General features: G+C 39.4%; 1 protein-coding gene across 1 annotated transcript in view; it reads left to right on the forward strand.

Moving 5' to 3' along the window:
• The window catches only part of ZSWIM6 (zinc finger SWIM-type containing 6), a 174,822-nt gene extending 152,899 nt beyond the window's left edge, over positions 1–21,923 (forward strand). Inside the window, exons 5-14 of the mRNA XM_087815375.1 lie at positions 244–423; positions 4,733–4,909; positions 5,186–5,332; positions 7,730–7,876; positions 8,852–9,112; positions 12,772–12,907; positions 15,778–15,935; positions 16,555–16,718; positions 18,420–18,501; positions 20,131–21,923. Of these exons, the coding sequence (XP_087671501.1) occupies positions 244–423; positions 4,733–4,909; positions 5,186–5,332; positions 7,730–7,876; positions 8,852–9,112; positions 12,772–12,907; positions 15,778–15,935; positions 16,555–16,718; positions 18,420–18,501; positions 20,131–20,993 (2,315 nt within the window). The 3' untranslated portion in view covers positions 20,994–21,923. The remainder of the gene's footprint in view (positions 1–243; positions 424–4,732; positions 4,910–5,185; positions 5,333–7,729; positions 7,877–8,851; positions 9,113–12,771; positions 12,908–15,777; positions 15,936–16,554; positions 16,719–18,419; positions 18,502–20,130) is intronic.
• Positions 21,924–22,276: the final 353 nt, after the last annotated feature.

The raw sequence follows: 22,276 nt of genomic DNA on the forward strand, positions 1-22,276 counted from the left end.
AAACATTTGAAATATCTTTCATCTTTATTTGTAACAGAGTGTTTGGATCTTTGGTTCAAATTCAGACCCTGTTTTCCTTCCGTTAACTCTACATGAGATTTGTGGCTTGAATGAAAAAGAATTGTGTTATAAAAATGACAGATTTGGATCCATTTTGAAATGGTTTAAAATTTATCATTAGCTGTTAGAATTGGATATTTTGATAATTTTTTAAATTTACTTTCCCCTTTCTTTTTAAATTAGGTGCTCTGTGGATGTGTATAGTTTTAAATCCCCACTGTAAGCTGGAGCAGAAGGCCAGTTGGCTAAAACAACTGAAAAAGTGGAACAGTGTTGATGTCTGTCCATGGGAAGATGGAAACCATGGCAGTGAATTACCCAACTTAACTAACGCTCTGCCTCAGGGTGCAAACGCCAACCAGGGTGAGTCCACGGTAATATTCTGCTCACTTGGTATCTACCTGATTGTGCACATACATTTATAACAGTAACTTACAATATATGTGGGAAAATAATTTCCCCACTTAAGAACTTACCATAACTCGAGGATTTTAATGTTTTGACTCTGAATATGTATTTTAATTTTTACCTGAGACCATTGTGTGCTTTTCTTCATATTCTCAGAATACAGATGGATATAATCCTTATAGATATTAGTAGGGGTTAGTTACGATTATATAAAATTAATATAAAATTGCTTATTAACTATTTAATTTGAATATTTTAAATTTAATAAACCATGGTATAGGTTGGTAATATTGAGAAGCTTGAGCAGCTGTGTTTTTATCTCTTGATCAATTCATATTTGGGCTCCTGTGTCATTTAATCAATTAAAAATTCTTAGTTTTAGAATGTTCCAAGTAAGCATTTTATGATGGGGCTGGAAGGGCACGGGTGCTATTGGCATTAGGACTAGGAAAATACTTTATTGTGAAGGATTGTCTAGCATACTTATTTCTACCTACTGTAGGCTAATAGGTGCCCTCCACTTTGGGACAACTAAGAAATGCACACAAACATTTTCAAATGTCCTCTGAAGAACTTCTGCCTCTCATTTCCATTCTGTGTGTCTTTTTTTCCAGCTTCTCTCTCTATTGGTTCCACCCATTTAGTTCAAGTCCTTCTTTTTTTTTTTTTTTTTAAATCTTTCCTTGGCCTCACCCCCCTCCGCAGCATTTTCTCGTCTTTTTCAGAACCAAATCCTTAAAGTAGTTAATGCCTGCAAATAAAACTTCATGCCCTAATTCATGTCCCTGTTTTTGTGTGATTTTGTGCTGTTGCTGCCCTTTTTCGTTTTTGAGAAAACTTGACTTTAAAGTTGTATTAGATGCAAGGTGAGAGTTAAAATGGCATCAGAAAGATCCAGAATCAAGACTGTCATTCTGTATGTGCTGAACCCATATGGAGTTGGTGCCCCTGGAAAGAGCTGGACAGTGTTCTGAGTGTGATTGTGAGTTACTATAGTGTTCTCAGTCTCTATAAAGAAAGAGATTACATGTATTACTCCATAGGGATTTGTCCAATGAAAAAGATTGAAGTTTTGGGACTTCATAAAGATGATTGGCTGGCTCTTCTTTGTCTAGAGATATTTGCCTTGGGAATTCAGTTTTTGAAATCTGTCATATCTTTATTGCTTATGATATTATTTAATAAATGAAGAAAATAAATGTACCCCTTATACCCCAAATTCTTTTCCAGAAGCTCAGAATTTTCAAGTTTAGCAATTCAACATTTATTCCCTTCCCTTGCTAGGAAAGGGTATGCCTACATCTACGTAGGCAGTATCTTTAATCTTTGATTTTTCATATTTGGGGGTTTCTCTGTGTTTTGCTCCCTACCTGCTTTTTGGGAGCACCATCCTCACATTTTACACTTTACTTTTCCTTTCTGTTTGGTTACTTTCCCCTTGGTTAAATAGGAATATTCCATTGGCTTTAGTACGCCCTTAAACAGTGGTCCAGCCTCCAGATGAAACAGTTCATTTTATTTATGGTTTGGCCTAGGGGTATGAAGTCAAGACCTAGTTTCTGAGGGCAGTATTTATAGCTGTTGTGCCTAAAGGCACCAGAGCTCCTGCTTTTATCATAATACTCACATCCTCCAGAGGGGCTGTCAGAAGGGAACTGAGCAGGCTGCTCGGGAGAGCCTGCACGGCCAGCAGAGCCCAGCAGTGCCATTGCAGCTGGCTGTGGAGTGTCCACTTGGTACAGACAGTGGGCGGGGCTGCATATGTTGGCATACTGCAGTGAATGTGGAGGGCAGACCGGGTCCTGTCTTTGCTGAGATTAATTGTTAGAATTAATTAACAACAGCAATAACAATATTAGAATCCACACTCTTTGAAAGAGTAATTTCTTTGACTTTTTAAAATGTACCACAGTGATAGCCAATTTTTTTTTATAAAAGAACTAATTTCTCCCTTTTTACCTTTCTGAATTTCCCACGTTTTCTTTAATCAGTATGTATCAATATTCATACACTTCACTAAAAATTTGGTTACCTGCTTTTCTTTTTTCCATCTTAATTGTAAAAATCAGAAAACCACGGACATCTAAGATAAAAATTGACCATAATTTTATATCCTGAGGCAGAGCATTGGTTAAGTTGGGTAATTCACTGCCATGATTTCCATCTTCCCATGGACAGGTGTGGTTTTTTTGTCATTGTCTGCATATATTATCAATTTTTTGTGTTTCCCATATTATTATTGAGCTTTCTGTCTTACATTTTCATTTAAATATTATTAATCTTTAGCCTTTTTTGTTACAATTGGTTTTATTCTCTTAGACTAACAGCTGTTAAAAGCCTGGTGTGTGCACTATATGTTTCTCTATGCTCAGTTAGTTTGATCACATGAAAAGTTAAGGTTTTTATTTTTTTCTAATGGAATCCTACTCTATAGCTTGCTTGTATTATTGATACCACAGTGAGCCAAATTGACAGGTAGAACTCTAATTCTTTCAATACACTCATAACATTAAGTTGCTCTTTTAATATCACCTTTTAGTTTTAAATTCTATTTCTTTGATTTGAGCCTAACAAAATAAATGAAATGACAAAGCCCCTTAAAAAGTGTAAGTTTTGAGCTTTGGAATATTTGATCGATTGACTATTAGAGGTAATGGAACCAGTTCCTTATTGGGTAGGAGTATATTTGTTCTGCTCAGCAAAAACCCTGATAGGTTCAAAAGGCCCTTAAATATAAGGCCCTCTCTTCCCATTTGTAAGGTGTACAACTAAAACTACAGCTGGCAAGAAGCCTGGGCAAGGGCCATAACACATGCATCAGTATTTATGCCTCTCAAATTATGTCATTTGTGCATTTTGATGTGTCTGCTATGTAAATACAGATATCTAAGTTGACCTGAGACCAAGCTGAAGTAGTGTCTTTCTCTGTTAAAGGCCTCTCAGAAGCCATTCACCACAGCTAAAATAGGTGCATTTGGAGTGAGGATATCTGTGTTTTAATCTTGATTGCTATTGCCCAGCACCGTGACCTTGGCAAGTCACTTTCCTTCTCTCCATTTTCAGTTCTGTTAGCAGAATAAAGGAGTTAGACTAGATGAGTTCTTGGAGCTCTTCTTGATTCTGCTCTTCTTTGATTTTTATGATTTCCTTTATGTCTGTACTTAGCCAAAGCTCCAGTGACAGGAAGATGAAACATTATCAGCTAAGGAAGCTCCAGATATTGTTTCTCATTTAATTAAGCCTCAGAACAGTGAGGGTGATGCTTGAGCTAAGTAAAGTAAACATAAATAAAGTAGCTTGTTCCCCTGGTGTGCAGTCAAGGCTCACTAAGGTTTGTGCCATAGTTGAAGGTAAGTTGGAGTGGGGACACAGGGTGGGAGTGCAGGTAGAATTTGAACCGTGTTATCCAGAGGAACTGAATATTCCCAGGAGCTGGGGTGAGAATATCCTTTATTCCCCAAACATTTCTTTTCTCCGTCAGGTCCTGAAACTTGAACCCTCTTCGGAGTGTCATACACTGCTCTCTTGTGATGCCCAGCATGCACTATGCTGGGGACATCACACCAGTCATGGAACCTGCACAGGAGTCAGGAGGCAGCCTGTAGGGGCAAGGTAAGTGCGCTGGTTTGTTTTGTAGCTATGTTGTGTGGCTTTGTGAACTGTTAAATATATGCAATTATGCCCTTTGGGATATAAAGTGTCATTTTATCATTATATCCCAAGAAGCATAATAGTTTTAATTGTGCAAAACCGCACAATATAGTTAAAAAATACAACCAAAAGCACAACCCTTATGCATATCTTTAAAGGCTGATTGCATCTTCCTGAAAGGTTCCATGGCTGGTGTCACATCTCTTGCATAGTGTTTGTGAGAGCTGTGGATCCCATCAGGGCAGCCCACCACAGCACCTCAGAAGTGGGGAGCAGTGAGTCTTCATGTGGTTTTTGTGCCGAGTGCCTCTTTTGAGTGTATTTGGCATGGAAACTAGACTTGACAGTTCTTTTTGCAGGATGCCTTTAACCTTAGCTTGATGGCTGCAGAGTGTTTGTGTTGGATAAAACAAGTGAGTGAATGGTGGCTCTTTGGGCTGACTTTCCTCCTAGTACTTAGGACATGAGAATATTCACCGTCCATCCTTCTGCTTAGGGGGTGAGGACAATGTGTGTGGGTTTGCTCATGAACATCTGGCCACAGAGTGGTATGACTGATTTATTCACATGTGAATAATAGCTGACACGGCTTTCTGAATTGTGGAAAAAACAGATTCGTCGAACAGGCCACATCGGACAGTGTTCACCCGAGCCATCGAGGCATGCGATCTCCACTGGCAGGATAGCCACTTGCAGCACATTATCAGCAGTGACCTATACACCAACTACTGTTACCATGACGACACTGAAAACTCCCTCTTTGACTCCCGTGGGTGGCCCCTCTGGCATGGTAAGTGCCCAAACCGGAAAGACATTTCCATGACTTACTTCTTTGTTTAGTTTCTATAGCATTATTGGAGTGGGAGGAGGAGAGCTGAGGGGGCTTCAATGGGAGATGAATGAATGCTTGGCAATAGGAGCTGAGTTTTTCATTCAAATCCAAGTTCAGAAATGGTTTCTTGTGTCTTTTTAATAGTATTTTGGGGGAAAACATATTATTATTAAATCTCGTTTTTATGGATATATTTGACAGTGGCAACTTTCCTCCCTTAACTTTGTGTTTCAGAACATGTTCCTACAGCGTGTGCGAGAGTGGATGCGCTGCGTTCTCATGGGTACCCCAGAGAAGCACTGAGACTGGCGATAGCTATTGTTAACACATTAAGGCGACAGCAACAGAAACAGTTGGAGATGTTCCGAACTCAAAAAAAAGGTGAATGCGAAGGAGTTTGTTTCTATTGGAATGAGATTTTTGGGAATGACATCGCTTGAATTTGTGCTCTTTTGGGAAAGATGGCTTTTAATATTAGAGTGACGGGGATTGCTATACTCACCACTCATGCAAAATAGTTAATAGCTGATCGTGAGAAATTTTAGGTATTTTTTTCCCCTAGTTTAATATTGTAAAAAGTAAGATTTTTTAAAAGTATCTTAGGCTAGTTAATTTTTTAAGGGGGAGCATTTTTAAAACTATTGTTTGAGTAACTATTTAGTATGTCTGAATTATCTAAAATGTAAGTGAGCCAAATATCTTATTCCGTGACAGTACATTTTAATTCTAACAGTAGGATTCTGGGGGTAGACACCTATGTTTGAATCCTAGCAATCGATCCCAACTGGGAGTCCTTGGGCAATGACTGGACCTCTCTGTGATTTAGATTCCTCATCTGTGGAATGGGGCTCAGTTGAGGACCTATTTCTTAGAGTTCTTGAGAAGATTATTAATCCTGTAAAGCACTTAAAGCGGGGCCTGGCATAGTATGTAATCACTCCAAAGCTTTTTACTTGTAATAATTTGTACATAAGGACATGATATTTATTTAAAGTGATCACAACAGAGAGCTCCTTGGATTTTTCTTTTATCCTGGGAGCAATGAAAACCTTTATTTCAGACTATTCTTAAATATGACTGGGATTATATATTTATACCTATATCTTTCTGTGTTTTTTTGTCTTTCCATATTTAAAGAACATGTTTTTCATAGCTGTTAACACTTCCACATTGCAATAACAGATACTTGTTACACAGACAAGATTGGTAAACGAATTATCTTGTACATTTTTAATACCACATGGCATGATATGTCAACCTCTATTTTTTAATTGAGATATGTTACATACAACATTATATTAGTTCAAGTAGACAACATAATGATTGAATATCTATATATTTCAAAATAATCACCACAATAAGTCTAATTAACATCCTTCACAACGTATAGTTACAAAAATGCTTTTTTCTTGTGATGAGGAAGTTTTAAGATCTATTCTCTTAGCAACTTTCAAATATGCAATTCAGTATTATTAACTGTAGTCACTATGCTGTACATCACATCCCCATGACTTACTTATTGATACCTGAGGTTTTGTGCCTTTTGACCACCTTTACCTATTTCACCCATCCCCCCACCTTTAGCAACTGTCACTCTGTTCTCTGTATGTGGGAACTCAGGGGGTTTTTTTAAATACTTCACATATAAGTGAGATCATATTTGTCTTTCTCTGTCTGACTTATTTCACTTAGTTCATCATCTCAATTTTAAAAAACTTCTTTTTAAATTTTACTTCTCCCACTTCTCTGTTTTTTCACTAATTTTTGTGTGAAAAGAAAGGACATAGAGGAAATACGTTGTAAAGTTTTATCCTCAGTTTCTATCACTTGACAATAGAGTTATTTTATAAGCACAACAATTCCCTTCACCATATATATTTGATAGCCCCAAACCAGAAAACTTCTAAAGGAATATTCAAGTCATGGAGTGGCTCTTTAGCAATTTACAAGTTAGTTTTTTCTTGTCTACTTTATACTGTACATAGATTTTATTGTGTTTTCCTTTAAGAAGGAGCTGCCATTACTTACTTCTTTAGTAAACACTAAGGTGTAAAATGTTGCATTTTTTACAACAATGGAATATGTCTTTTAAAATAGTTGCAGCTTTTTTCCAGCACTCTGTAATTTAACTTCAGGAAAGTGCTAGCATTCTGTGGAAAAAGAAAAAGGATATGTTTCATCCAAATGATATGTTATCTTCTGCTGTAGTTGTTTTTTGTGGCTCACTGATCCATGATAAGGACACTTTCATACAGTGATAGGGAAGTGAGTTAATAATATTCATGAGGGAGTCTAAGTCTGACCCAGGCTGCAGCCACCCTCTAGTCTCCAATTTAGATGATCCAGTGAGCACAGACTCTGAGAGTATCTTCTTAACAGAGTTGTAGAGTTGTCCAGTGGGAATTCGGGGGGGACTTTTTAGTCCTCTCTAACGTCACTCCTAGGAAGTGAGCGGAATTGTCCCTAGCTGCTTAGGGGAAAATTTGGAACTGACTTTTCCTTATACATCATAATTTAAAGTGTAAATTGTAATGTTAACCCAGTACCTTGGACACATGAATTAAATAGATGTTTGGGAGCTGTCCCAGGAGGTTACTACCATTTATATTGATTTACAGATGAATCTTCAGATTTCAAAATAGTTCACAAGTTGGGGTTTATATGTACCTTTGTTTTTTAATTCAATTCAGTATTAATTTGTCAGGATGCTGCTATTAAATGGTAAAGCCTCTCTTCCATTTACTTCTTTCCATCTCTCAATTCCCTCTTCTTCCACAGAGCTACCCCATAAAAGCATAACCTCGATAACCAATCTGGAGGGCTGGGTTGGACACCCTCTGGACCCTGTGGGCACTCTCTTCAGCAGCCTAATGGAAGCCTGCCGCATGGATGATGAAAGCTTCCCTGGGTTCTCCAGTTTCACAGGTAACACCTTTGACGTTTGTCTCGTGTGCCTTTTTTTCTAAACTCTGAATGGCGATCATTTTTCTTCACAGTTTGTTTTATGAATCCATACAGTTAACAGTACCTATAGCTAGCAAGAGAGCAAGGAAATGGGCACTCAGCTTTCAGGCAGACAGACTCGACAGCGACAGCGTGTGTAAAGAACCTTAAGAATATTTATTCTCTTCTAGTCAGTGATTGTGCATCTAAGAATTTATTTGCACTTAGGACTGTTTTCCAGCATAAAGACATAAAATAAGGATTTGTTTCATGTGGGAGGGAGGGAGGGAGGATTGTCCCTTTGCTGCTCCCATGGCTGGGTGAGCTCAGGGTTAATTATCTTGCCCTCCGCATTTTCTCCTGCGGTGGTTACCTTCGTGGATTATGGGTGATCCAAAACTATCGGGAGGGTGAAAGGTATGACTATAGAGTTCAGTAGTTGAAGTTTGTTCAAGTTTCTAATGGAAACAACAGAGATAAGAGAATGCTCAAAGAATCATTTATCTTATGATAACTGATGACCTCTTTGATAACAAAACGGGACTTTGAAATTGGGTTACATGTGTTGTGTTCTCTACTGTTTTCATTTATAAATTTTTCATTGTGATAAAAGTATGCAAACGTTTTTTAATGCCAGGCTCTGAAGAATTGGTAACTATTGCAGTCATCATATAATTTTACACTTGTTTAATTAAAAATTTTCTCCACTCAAGTATTCTTGGTATCTCTTCTTAGATTCATAGTTTTCTTTCGTGACTCATTTTCAATGGGAGAAAAATATTTGTGATATTCTGTCCCCCAGAACATACACATTCACTCATTCATGGGCATTTTAAAAACGATACTGGAAAACTAGGCACTTGGTTTTTGTTATTCTTGAAATTAAGTCAGTAACTTATTTATGAGTACTAGTAGTAGTAGTTTCTGAACTCCGATTGCTTTTGTAACATTTTACAGAGCATATGGGACAGTGCAAATCTCTGGAATACCAGCATCTACCTGCTCACAAATTCTTAGAAGAAGGGGAATCCTACTTAACACTAGCTGTGGAAGTAGCCCTAATAGGGCTGGGACAGCAGCGGATCATGCCCGACGGGCTGTACACACAAGAGAAGGTTTGCCGGAATGAGGAGCAGCTCATTTCCAAGCTTCAGGAAATTGAATTGGATGACACACTGGTGAAAATTTTTCGCAAGCAAGCAGTCTTCCTGTTAGAAGGTAGTTTAATAAAGAGGTTTTCCACTTGTTTAGCCAATTTTATTTATGTTGGGAGTACTGTTTAAATGTATTTAATATGGTAGTTATCCTGGTTGGTATGGTCAGTGAGTGTCATAGGCTTGTTTCTTAACCAAATACAGTATCACTTAATAAAAAAATACAAATGTTTAGATTTATATTACTTGATTTAGGTGTTCACATAGGATAGCCTGTTAGAAATGAGTCCCATTTAATGCCGCAAGTTCTGAAAAGGACTGTTTTTATTTTGGCATGTTGTTCCTGAGATAAATGCGAGCTTGATATTTAGTGAGCTATTGCTGATAGCCATCTTCCTCTTTGCTTGATCAATTAAATAATAAAATGGAAGTTGATTGTCATTCCCTGAATTATTGGCTGTTACGTGACGTCTTGAGTTTTGACTATGTCATTTGCACATCCTAACAAAGGACTGAAAGCTGCAGGAGTGAATTTCCACTGTGCTGAGTAATTCAGAGAATTCATTAGGATTAGATTCAGCAAGTTAAAGTTTCATAGACTCTCTAAGGCAAGGCCTAATTTTCTTCTTTTCATAAGGTTAAGAGCTAAAGAGCCTAACAAATTCTGGCTGGCATTATTTTAAAACATTTTTTTCTCTTGAAAAGACTAAATGTAATTAGCATGGTAGCCTCATCTTTTGTGTAAATTTAGGTGATGTCTAATTGATAAAATTACTTGGATCTCTCAAGTACATGTTTGTTCTTGTGGGATTCTCTGTGATTGATAGGCTCATAAGGTGTGGTATCTTCATCTTTAGAACTGTCGCATGTGGGGAAGGGAGTTAGAGAAAATAGCATTTCAAAACCTCTTTTACTTGTCCAAAGCTAAAGATCTATTTGAAAGAAAATATTTTCACCAAATACATTATATATTTATGTGTTTTAGAAATGCATTTTAAAGGGAAAATGTTTTTAATAGCATGCTTAATTTTAGTAAAAGCACTCTCCTAAAGTTTTTTTTTCTTCTAAACATAAAAGCCTATCTTGGCGAATTTCAGGTGATCTTGATTCCTTCATTACTGTTTTCTTTCACTTTCCTCTTATAATTTCTTTGCAGATAAGCAAAATCACTAGCCACAAAGCTTTTTTTGTGCTGTCACTGGCTCTTAGTAACTGACTTTTGGTTTCCAGTATATTGAAGGATAGGAAGAGGGTGTGTGCTTTTCAGTGTTCATGGTGTCTGATACCTGTTTATCATTGACCTTTTTAAATGTTCTCCATGTTCATTACTCATGAATAATTTTTAGTTGTCTTAGTCTTTGATTAGTTCATACCCCCCCGTTAAACATTTTTATAAGAACTGTGCCTGATAAAGAGTGTTGTTGACTCATCCTAGCTCTCTCTTCTTTTCTGACCACAAAGAGTGGGTGGTGCAGCATACAGTCCAATGGGGGAAGCCAAGGGACCATTTCTTGTCAACTCCAGAAGATAAGCACTTAATGGTTGAGTTGACTGCACTGGGGCACCAAGTTCATGCATTTATACTCTTGGAATTTCAGGGGCAAAAATGTTAGCAGACTCAGGTATCTGAAAAAGAGGAAGCAATAACCCTATATTGTTGCTGCGTGTTGATCACTTACAGCCACAATCTTGGCAAATTGGATCAATTGGCATATTGGAAAAGCACTTCTGGGGAACTTGGTACCAAATTTCAGTCTTTCATTATTCAGTACACTAGAGTTCAGGTATTACACTGATGATTAAACTACAAGTAATTCCGTGATACCTGAATGTTTTGCTTGTTGGGAGGTGTCATAAAAAAGTGTTGATGATGGCTCCTGGCTTTTCCTGCATAATGAAAACAGGTAGCTTGACAGTTTAAGAGAAACATCGGAATGAAATGGAAGAGAAATGAAGAAGATCATCTACAAATTTACTCTATTTAGTCCTTACATCAAATAGAGTTAGTGTCTTAGTCTGTTGAGGCAGCCATAACAAAATACCACAGACTAGGTGGCTTAAACAGTAGAAATTTATTGTTCACAGTTCTGGAGGCTGAAAAGTCCAAGGTCAGGTGCTGGCCAGTTCAGTTTCTAGTGCTGTCCCTCTTCCTGGCTTGTAGATAGCTGCCTTAGAGAAAGCGAGTGCCTGCATGAGAGCCCTAGCTCCCTGACGTCTCTTCCTATAAGGACACTAATCGTATTGGATCAGGGCCCCCACCTCTAACCTTATTCAACCTTCGTTATCTTCATGAAGCCCTTTCTCCAAATACATTGGGAGTTGGGGTTTCAACATAGTAAATTGAGGTAGAAGATATAAACATTCAGATAATTTGGCCTCTCATATGAACTAAAGGTGGAACTATAATGGAATATCAACTTTTGAAAAATATCAGATCACTAAAACATTTTTAAATATTTTGAACACAAGAAAAAGATTAATAGGTTTGGTAAAATTAGAAATCTAGAATGGATTTTAGTTTGCCTAGGTAAAAAAAAGTTGTTTACTATATGATTTTCCAAATACTTAAATGATGGAGAATTCAAAGATATTAATGAAATTTAAAATAACCTCTCTTAAGATGATATGTAATACATGATGCCTCTGCCCCATGCTCGGTTCAGTAACTCTCGCCGTTTCTTCTGAACTGCCTTTCTTGCATTCTAAACTCTCCAACAGACAGATTTTTCTCAGGGAAAACAAATGCATTATGTCCTTTGAGCAGTAGCATCATGGTTCATAATTGTAGAAATCATGAAACAGTTTTTACCCAAACGTGACATGGAAACTAATTTATTAGACACTTTACAGTAACTAAACCTCAAGGTACGTAAGTGGAAAGTAGTTGAATTAACCACTGTGGTTTCCTTTCAAAAGTTATTTTAAAAGCCTAGCGCCCTTCCTAGGGCAGCGTTCAGAGAGCACAGGGAGAGTCAGCTCTGCCACCATCCCTGTCATAACTTACTAAGAAATGAATTTGACTGCTTAAATGTAATTTTGCTTTTAAAATTGGTCCTTCGGAGCCCCCCAAAATGGTAAATTTTCAGTTACCTTAATTATTTTCTTTTGCCTACGGTGAGTATCAAATGGGTAGCTATCCTTTTATTATTAATCACTTTCTGACAATCCGTATTTATTCCTGCTTATTAGAAGCAGCAATGCTTAAAGTCTTTGTGTTGGGATTTGTGGTTCAGAATCCTCCCCACCCCATTAGAGCACCTGTTCTGGAAATCCGGCTTGTCTGTGCCCCTGAGATGAGGGTCCAGGAGCAGATCCCAAAGTTAAGCTGCAGAGTCATCTCTGCATTTGAAAATCTGGATGCTCGGACATACACATTGACAGAGGATGTTTCTTGAATCCTGTGAGGTTTTATGCATCGAAAGGTTTCTTTCTCTGAAGCAGTTTTAACGGGGAAGAGCTCTGCCCATAGTTGTGTGATTCTCATTTCAGCCGTGGTGCAGTTGGGGGATTGTTCCTGAAGTAAGTTTGATGCTGGATACTGTAGCCTGTAGAATCATTTTTGACTAAGAATCTGTATTCCTTCTACTGTGTCACTTAGATGGCATTCTTAACTAGATTAGCTTGTATATGTTATAACTTTACATAACAATTTTAAGATAAACTTTACAAGAAGTCTTAGTTCCTTTTTTAGGAATGTAAAATGTGTATGCTCTCTTCCCACAGCCGGACCATATAGTGGTTTAGGCGAAATAATCCATCGGGAGAGCGTTCCAATGCACACATTTGCCAAGTATCTCTTCACCTCTCTCCTACCTCACGATGCTGAATTGGCATACAAAATTGCACTGAGAGCAATGCGGTACGTATTCACAGCCCAGCCGGGCAGGCACAGCCCAAATCCCCCCCGGGAGGAATGGCTGGTCACTGACTTCTCATTCATTCATGTTTCTTGTAGGCAGCAGAAAATCTAAAGAACATATTTATTTATGTGCTTCTCAGATTGTGTAGTGGTTTGTTCGTGGGCTTGTTTGGCTTCTGTTTAAAAGGAAAGGAAGGATGGTGTCCTTGAATGCTGTCTTAGTCATGCTCACGGTGGCTTTTTCCTAAAGCTAGAATTTGGAAATAGAGAACAATTCCAGACCAACTTTAACCACATGGGAACAACAGTGGAAACCTTCCTAAATCATGAACTGTTTTGAAAAAATTCGATTTTTGAAACAGTGGTAACTAATAAGTATAGTTGACTGCATATAATAATTGAGGGAGCCCTTCCCACCTGCAGTAATTTCACATTTCATCAGTAGTGCAGGAAGGCCATTGTATCACCACACACCTTTGTGCTCCAGTGGAGGGTGACAAAGATGGGACTGTAGCATCACTGTTAGGGTCTGCCGATCTGCTCGCCTCAGCGCTGGCTGCTTCCGTTTCCTCTTCAGTCCCTCCTTTCAGTGAGGACAATTAGACTGTGTTGTTCTCTGCCACTGACCTTTCTATTTTCACTTTCCTTTTAAAAGTCAGTTCACCAAATAATTATTTTTATCTTGAATCAGTTCTGGTGAATATTTTTTAGTGAATTCAAGATTGTATTTGTCAGTCTTATTTGTAGCCTATTAAACTTTAAGGGCCTGAAAGGAATATCCACCTTCCTTAAAGCGTGAGCTTTTTCCTTTTTTTAAAAAAAATTAAAACACTTCTGTGTTAAAGTGCAGGTTTGACCTCATTATAGTCACCTAAAGACAAACCATGAACATAACCTAAAAGCTTGAGGTGTGCTGGAGAATAGTTTGATCCCATAGAGTCTTTTCATCAAAGATTCTATGTCTGCAACCAGTACAGTGGACTCAGAAACAAGTCCTTGTCTTTTTATGTGTGTAGCTCGTCTCTGAAGGCCTTTTTTTGGTGCAGTGATGGGTGTGTGTGTGTGTGTGTGTGTGTGTGTGTGTGTGTGTACATACCTGTGTGTCAGTGTGTTCTGAGGCTGACATGCTTTCCTTGGCAATGTGAAATCTCATTTACCTATCAAAGAAGCCTTAAAAATTCTCCCTTGTCTATTTTTAAAATACCAAAATATACATTAAAAACTAACATAAGCCAAAGTTCCCCACCAGATTATTTCATACCACTTGGTTTGTATTTTAAAGCACAGTTATTAGTAAGTTCCTGTTCCCACTTTTGGAAGCTGGAGTGGAAGTTGTCAGATGAAGACAGGTGCTCAGTTCTATACCTGTTCAAATCTGGGAGTTCTCCTGGGGAAAAGGGAGGATGCTAATGTTATGATGCGCCAGATGCTTTTGCTGTGACCACTGTGAATTTAAGAGGAAAGTAGCATAAGGATTCTCAATGGGTCTGGCCTATGCTTAAGCTAACATTCAGAGCCTCATTTAGGATTGCCCTTGGTTGCTGCCCAGGCAGTTTGTTCATGGGGCACTAGCAGGGCACAAGGGAATTGTTTTTCCACCTCTTCCATCTGCCGCCATCCCCCAGCCAAAGGACCGCCGGGGAAGGGAGGTAGTGTGACCTCGCAGAGCATCTCATGGCAGCCAGGGGAAGAGGAAGGAAAAAAGACATGTGGCTTCTTGCATCTTAGTCCTTCTGGAAGTAGGGGTGGCGGGCTGGAGAGGGGTGCTTTTAGCACTCATTTTCTCTTCTTTCCAGGGGTGTTGACTAGTTTCTTCTACAACAACTCCGGAAAGATCTGCCTGTTAATTACAGGGACATTCTGGATTTTTTAAAAAAACTAAACAACCCCACCAAAATGCTTATTACTTAATTGCCTACCTTGCCACCCTCTGATGCTAACATCTCTGTCCCTAAAAAAAAGGAAAAGAGAGTGAGGCATTTGGCTTACCAGAGCAGTAACTGCTCTTGGGTGGGGCCCCAGGGCCAGCCTCACACCCTGACCGTGCTAACTCCTGATCCTCAGCTCTTATTCCATAGTTTCTAACACTGGTGTCCTTGAGTGAAGGTCACTGCTTTGATGATTGTAAAGGAATCGTTGCAGTTGTAGCTACTTTACTAATTTCTTTGGTATTTATATTTGGAGAAGATCACTAAACATGTGCTTTGTTTTTATAATTATTCTTTATTTGTCAACATAGTCTTAATCAAAGATTGATGGAAATGAGAAATCACACAGAATTTATATGACTGTCAAGGGACAAATACTTGAATCATTTGCATACATCATCTTCTGATATGTATGATAGAACATATTCTAGCTATGAATGCCTGAAGGAATGAGGAACTAATTTTTTAGAAAGTATGAGTAATGGAAACGGAGTCATTTTTGTTTTACTTCCCTCTTATTTTGTGTTTTAGTAAGTTAAGCTTGTGCATCTCAGCTATCCACTTGATCCCTGACTTTTGTAATCTCAGTCTTAATATTCACTTCACTGTCACTTTTCTGTTGATTTTTATTTTTTTAGTGAGTGGTAAACATCAAGACTGAGTTCCAAACTTCTTCATTATTACATATCTTAATTTCCTTGAATTGTGCAATTTTATGAATGATGTTAAAGGAAGGAAATCTCTTAGGTTTGGGTAATGAGCAATTAATAAGGTGACTTTGGCATCCAGACCGCAGAGTGTAGCTGTACCAGCTCTTCCTGCACAAGGACCTGCACATTTCTCCCAGCATCTGCCCACTCCTCGCTACGGGCCAGTCCCTGCGGCCAAGGTGATAGACAAGTGATAACTAGGAGCCACCTGCCCTGTCTCTTCTCGTTACAGGTTACTAGTATTGGAATCTGCTGCTCCAGCAGGAGACCTCCCCCGCCCACACCACATTGCGTCAGTTGTTCCCAACCGATACCCTCGTTGGTTCACTCTAAGCCACGTAGAGTCCCAGCAGTGTGAGCTGGCATCCACCATGCTCACTGCAGCCAAAGGTACTGGATTGTCCCGAGGCCTCATGATTATTTTGTTAGCTTGCCTTTTTTTAAGGGTCATGTTTGCTATCAAATTCTCAGTAGTGGTGCTAATGTTGGGTTGTAGGGGATACTTTTCATTAGATGTTAGCTTATGAGGGAAAACAGGTGTTGCTCATTTGAGCCTGGCATTTTCCTCATTTAACTGCATCATTAAACTGGCTGCTGGCAGAGTTCAGGTTCAGTTGCCATGCCGTGTGAGTGGTGGTTGAGATTCAGAAGGAGATTAAAAAGTTCCGTTGCATTTTTTTCTTCCCTGAGATATTCACGGAACGTACATAAGTAGAAACTAGGAGAGCTATTTGCTATTTCGAGTTAGTCCTGGGTCACATGTGAGTTTAATCATTGAGGGTGTGTCTTTTTTGTGACACCGAGATTCACAGACATTGCAGTAACTCTGGGAAACTTAGTTGTAACATCTGTGCCATCTGTGAACATTTCAGGTAAATTAACTTGTGCTTAATGTTTATTTTCTTTCCTTTTTATCTCCCTGTGTGTGTGCGTTTGGTATGATTTTTTTTTTGTTTTGCTTTGCTTTGCTTTGCTTTGATCTGGTTTGGTTTTTCCTTGTTCATTGCAGGCGATGTTCGGAGGCTGGAAACAGTATTAGAATCCATCCAGAAAAACATTCACTCCTCATCCCACATCTTCAAGCTTGCCCAAGATGCATTTAAAATAGCAACTCTCATGGACACTTTGCCAGACATCACTCTTTTGAAAGTGTCTCTGGAGCTGGGCCTGCAGGTATGTGACTGGTGGTCTTTCCTGGGGTACCAAAGACTGCTAAATAAAGGCAGTGTCTTAAGGTTGTTCCTGTTTATGTGGATTTTTTTAGTGCAGGTGAATGAATTTGGTGCACAAATCTGTTAGACATCCAGGAGAGTACTGTGCTTCAGAGCTGAAGTCATTCCCAGCTGAACCAGCTGCTGCCTGAGGTGCAGGGTCTGCATTTACATTTAGAAGCCTGACTTGTGTCTTTCAAATAAAATCATTTTCTTAGTTATAACCTAACGTCACCTTTTCTCCTTCAATGAATGGAGAAGTACTGCTCATAAGAAACTTAAATAAAGCTGTTAGGGGTAAATTGTTAGAGGAAGTACGAGTTTTTATTGATGTTTGCATTTTCACAGTAGATGGGCAGTTCTAGCTCTTTTTATAACCCTGAGGAATTGGGTAAAGGAGGAGTGATGGGCCAGGGTCCAGTTTCAGCGTTCAGTTGGCCTGCTTAGACACATTACCGAGGACATTTTCAGTGACTTATGCAGATAGATGTTTGCTTCCTTATAGTGTCTGAAAAGATTAGTGTATAACCAGGAACTGAAAAGTTTATATTTCTACTTTTCTCGGGGAATCTCTATATTTGCTCCCCTCATTCCCCCAACCCTACCCATGAAAAACAGTGAAAGAAATTCTTATCCTCTAGTTACCTAAAGTATGGGGAATAGAATGCCCTGATTAGGTGATTAATCTGCTTTTCTTGTTATGGATTCTACTTACAGTTATTAGTAAAGTTTAAAGAATTGGATTACAAGAAAATGGACTTACTGTATATAGTACTGTACAAGCTGAGGGTATAGGAGACTGATTGCATTTAAGCAATAAAATGACATTTTAGAAGTTTCTTTTTAAAAATTCTGGTTATTTGGCTTATTTTTATTTCTTTTGCCTCTTAAAGGTATGATGCAGGGGGGAAAAACATGAATACAAGTTTTCTAGTTATTTGGAATTCTGGCAGATTTTTTGGATAAATGGGAGATTACTGAGAGCTTACTCCCTGACTCATTCCTTCTGTGACCCAGCAAGAATTCCCACAAGGCCTTTCTAAGGCCTTAGGAGTTGCGTCCCTAGATTTTCTGAATCTTAAAGAATGGTGAAAGCAGGAACAGGGGGATATTTTATCTTGGGCATCTCTTATTAGAAAGTGAAAAACAAAATCAGATGATTTCTTTCCATAGACCTGGGGTAATCTTCATAATTTCCAGACAAGAGCACCCAGGGACTGAAAGAAGGCATAAAACAATTATTTTAAAATACCTCTTTGCCATCTGAGAGTTTCTAATCAGGATTAGTTCAGAGGAGCCTCAGAAATCTAAAACTGTGGGATGTTAAAGCTGAGAAGGAGAAGAGGGCATGGGCTTTTAATGCTTCAGCCCACGCCTCTGATTTTGCAGATGAGAAAAGTGATTGAGTGACTTGCCCAGGATGCCACACCTGGTCTGTTGCCCCCCTAGGAGTAGTGTGTGGACCTCCCACTCTGGCTAGGTCAAGGCTGGGGAGCCATGGACAAATCCAAATTCATACGCAGAGCTTGCTCTAAATGTGGCTCTCATCCTCCTGCCAGTAGGGAGTGTGCCTTGTAGTTATGCCTTGGAATGAACTGTTTTATATTTCCACCAACTTGGGATAATCTTCCAAAGTGTTTTGTTTTCCTATCTTTCTTTATAGGTTATGCGAATGACACTGTCAACCTTAAATTGGCGACGGCGGGAGATGGTCAGATGGCTGGTAACATGTGCTACTGAAGTGGGTAGGTAAACTCTGGAGGAGGAGCTTTCCCAGCACCTCGTGTTAGATTTAACTCCTTGGTTACAGATACAAGAACATGTTCACTCTTCCACCTTGACTTCTCCAAGGGTCTTGCCCCTCCAGCAACCCACAGGGCTCCCTTCCCTCCAGCCTTCGGTTCCATTGCTCCTCTTCCAAACTGTCAAGTATGTGGGGCTCCAGACTCTTATTAAAATGGAGTAGGTCAGTGAGCAAAAACACTTTTTATCCAGTTGTTCTGTCTCTATTAAGGTGCTTTTGATAACTTTTTGTGATAGTCAAGTTTATCATTTTATATTAAAGGGTTCTAGAGTGAAACCTTGGTAGATTGGAGCCCACCTTTGAAACTAACTTGAGACTGGATTAGTGGCTCAGTGCATTTCAATGAAAATGGCATAAAGTTACCTAGTTGTTCTGTTTCCTTCATCATCTCAGGGCATATGTCACGGTATCCAGCAGGGAAATGACCAGTGGGTGTGGTTCAGGTGAGCTTTCAGATGCGTGAGAAATTATAGCTGGCCCTAAGATCCCCTGATCGCCCTTAAACTGCAATTTGTGAGACCCTTTAGCCACCTCCTTGCCCTCTGCAGCAGTAAATCAGTGCTAAGAAAACTACATTCCCAGCAGGAGCGCAGACACCAAGAGAATGGAGGCTGTTGAAAATAAATGTTGGTTCAATTGTCTTTCTTTCTTCCTGTTTCCATCAGAAAAGGACACTTACCTTTGCTGAGAAGACACTGCCACCTCAGTATTTAGATAACTGACACAGCAGATACTGTAAAATCATTCTTATTATTCTTTCATTAATCTGTGATGGTTTGTTATTTTGGAAAAAGGGAAATTGGCTTCAATATAAAAATTATTTTTAGCTTATTGATGTAATGCTTTAGTGAAACAATATAAAGATAATACCAGCTTAAGAACTGCCACACAGCTCCCCTTCTCCTGTACCAAGTGTAATGCCTAATTTCTCTCTGCAATTTAGTACCTTCTCTTTAAATCACTCACATTTAGGACTTTCCTACAGCTGAGGCACATTGGGTCTGTGTACTTAAAATGGTTATTTTAAAGTCCTCGTCAGCTGTTTCCAGCATCTGAGTCATCTGTAGGTCTGCTTCTGTTGACTTTCTTCTCTTGATTATGGGTCACATTTTCCTGTTTCTGTATGTGTCCTAATCATTTTATATCGTATGTATTTTAAACTTATACACACACACACATAAAAACTACCTATTTTGGTGAGGGTTGTAGTTTTTCTGACTCAAATTCTGTAGTGGGTAACTGACAGGAGGCCCCAGTGAACTGGAACTCATTCGCAAAAAGCCATTGTCTGAAATGGCAAGCGGCACAGTGCAAATACCGGCTACCAAGAGGATCGGTTCTGTGTTACAGGAAGTTCATGTTCCTTTCAGGCATTTCACTGAATAACAATCCATAATAACCTTATTCTAAAAGGTTGCTCCCAGGCACGTTATCTTACAGGATTTTCTGGCCTAGCTCATGTCCTATGATGGTTAACAATGTAAGCATTGATTATAAAGTGGAAATAAGGCCAGACCTCTAGGCAGCATCCTTGTCAGTAAGTAATAGGGCTTCTCTGTGTTCCTTGCAGGTGTTTATGCCCTGGACAGCATCATGCAGAGCTGGTTTACGCTTTTTACTCCCACTGAGGCCACGAGTATAGTTGCAACCACCGTGATGTCCAACAGCACCATCGTCCGCCTGCACCTGGACTGCCATCAGCAGGAAAAGCTGGCCAGCAGTGCCCGGACACTCGCGTTGCAGTGCGCCATGAAGGACCCTCAGAACTGTGCCCTGTCTGCGCTGACCCTGTGTGAAAAGGATCACATAGCCTTTGAGACGGCGTACCAAATTGTCCTCGACGCTGCTACCACCGGCATGAGCTACACCCAGCTCTTTACGATAGCACGGTACATGGAGCACCGTGGGTACCCTATGAGGGCCTACAAGCTGGCCACCCTGGCCATGACCCATCTCAACCTGAGCTACAATCAGGACACACACCCTGCCATTAATGACGTTTTGTGGGCCTGTGCGCTCAGCCACTCCCTCGGCAAAAACGAGCTTGCAGCTATAATACCTCTGGTGGTCAAGAGTGTCAAGTGCGCAACGGTACTGTCAGACATTTTGCGCAGATGCACTCTGACCACTCCCGGCATGGTGGGACTTCATGGGAGGAGGAACTCCGGTAAGCTCATGTCACTGGACAAAGCCCCCCTGAGGCAGCTCCTGGACGCCACGATCGGGGCCTACATCAACACCACGCACTCACGACTCACCCACATCAGTCCTCGGCACTATAGTGAGTTCATTGAGTTCCTCAGCAAGGCCCGAGAGACCTTCCTGATGGCGCATGACGGACACATTCAGTTTACACAGTTTATTGACAACCTGAAACAAATCTACAAAGGCAAAAAGAAACTGATGATGTTGGTTCGGGAGAGGTTTGGTTGATAGAACTTGTATGAATGGGGGTGGGGGGTGGGGGCGGGAGGGATGGTTTGTTTTTACTTGAGCCTGCCTTTGTACCCTTTTTAACTTAAAGAACAGAGCCACACCGGTATTATATGTGTATAGTTATATTGCGTTTGCAGACTAAATTGTCATGTGAAAGTTTGTGTGTTCTTAATTTTCTTCCCTTTCTCTTTCTTTCTTTTATTTTATTATATTTTTTTAATTCTTTTTTGTTTTGTATGAGAGAGAGGTTAAAAAGGTTTGGTTTACACTGAGTATATGTTGTCAAGTGGCAAAAGTCCACATAGCTCTCCTGTTTTCTGTATACGTTCACAGCCTCAAAAAAAATAATTGAAATGGCTTTAAAAACCAAACAAAACACCTCCATCCTGTGATAAGTACCTCGAATGGATTCAGCTTTACTCCTTTGTAACTCATCTTTACATTTTCAGCATATTTAAACAAACCAACAAAATGAAATACTTGTAGTTAAAGGCTGACCCACGTGGCTTTGCAGTGCTGTTCGTCCAGAAGCATGGCACACGACGCTTGTGCATGTGGAAACTTAGCGACTGTCAACATACATTCTCAGGGATTTATCAAAAATTAAAAAAGAATGAGAGCATTTATTGTACTGTATATATATTATAGTATATGTCTGAATATTGAAAATATAACATTAACTAATTTATAAAAAATATTCTATGTAATGCAAAATACTTGAAGCTGCAGTAGCTTGGTTTTAAACAAAAACAAAAAAACTGAGAGAAAACCTATCAGAAGGACTAAAAGTGCGCCTTGCTTCAGGGTTGGCTCAGGCGGTGAACTTCATGCTGGGCATCTATGCAGAGCCACCTTCTGGATTGCATGGTTGGACTGAGATCTATTGGGAGAAATTATATATGTATATATATTTATACAACTTATGTATACATATATATATATGTAGTCACACAGACACAAGACACATACATACCACCAACAACAACCACTACACCACACATGCTTGTAACAGGCACTAGAAGAAAGAGAAACAACAAATACACAGCCAGAGCAGCAAGCCTTAGCATTAAGAATATACAGTGTGCCGGAACTGGGGTTCGTGCCTCCTAGCCTAGGAAACTTAAAAGAAGTATCCTTTTGACACAAACGCAAAATGTTTTCCAAAACAATTGACTTATGATACATAACGCCTTTGCAGTGAGCTAATGAGCTAACCTTTGTGCACAGATAGCATTATATATATTATATGTCTGTTCTGCACAGGTATTTTGACTTTGTGC

The sequence above is a fragment of the Miniopterus natalensis genome, chromosome 3, assembly GCF_054644295.1.
Source record: "Miniopterus natalensis isolate mMinNat1 chromosome 3, mMinNat1.hap1, whole genome shotgun sequence".
In the NCBI taxonomy this organism is placed as follows: domain Eukaryota; kingdom Metazoa; phylum Chordata; class Mammalia; order Chiroptera; family Miniopteridae; genus Miniopterus; species Miniopterus natalensis.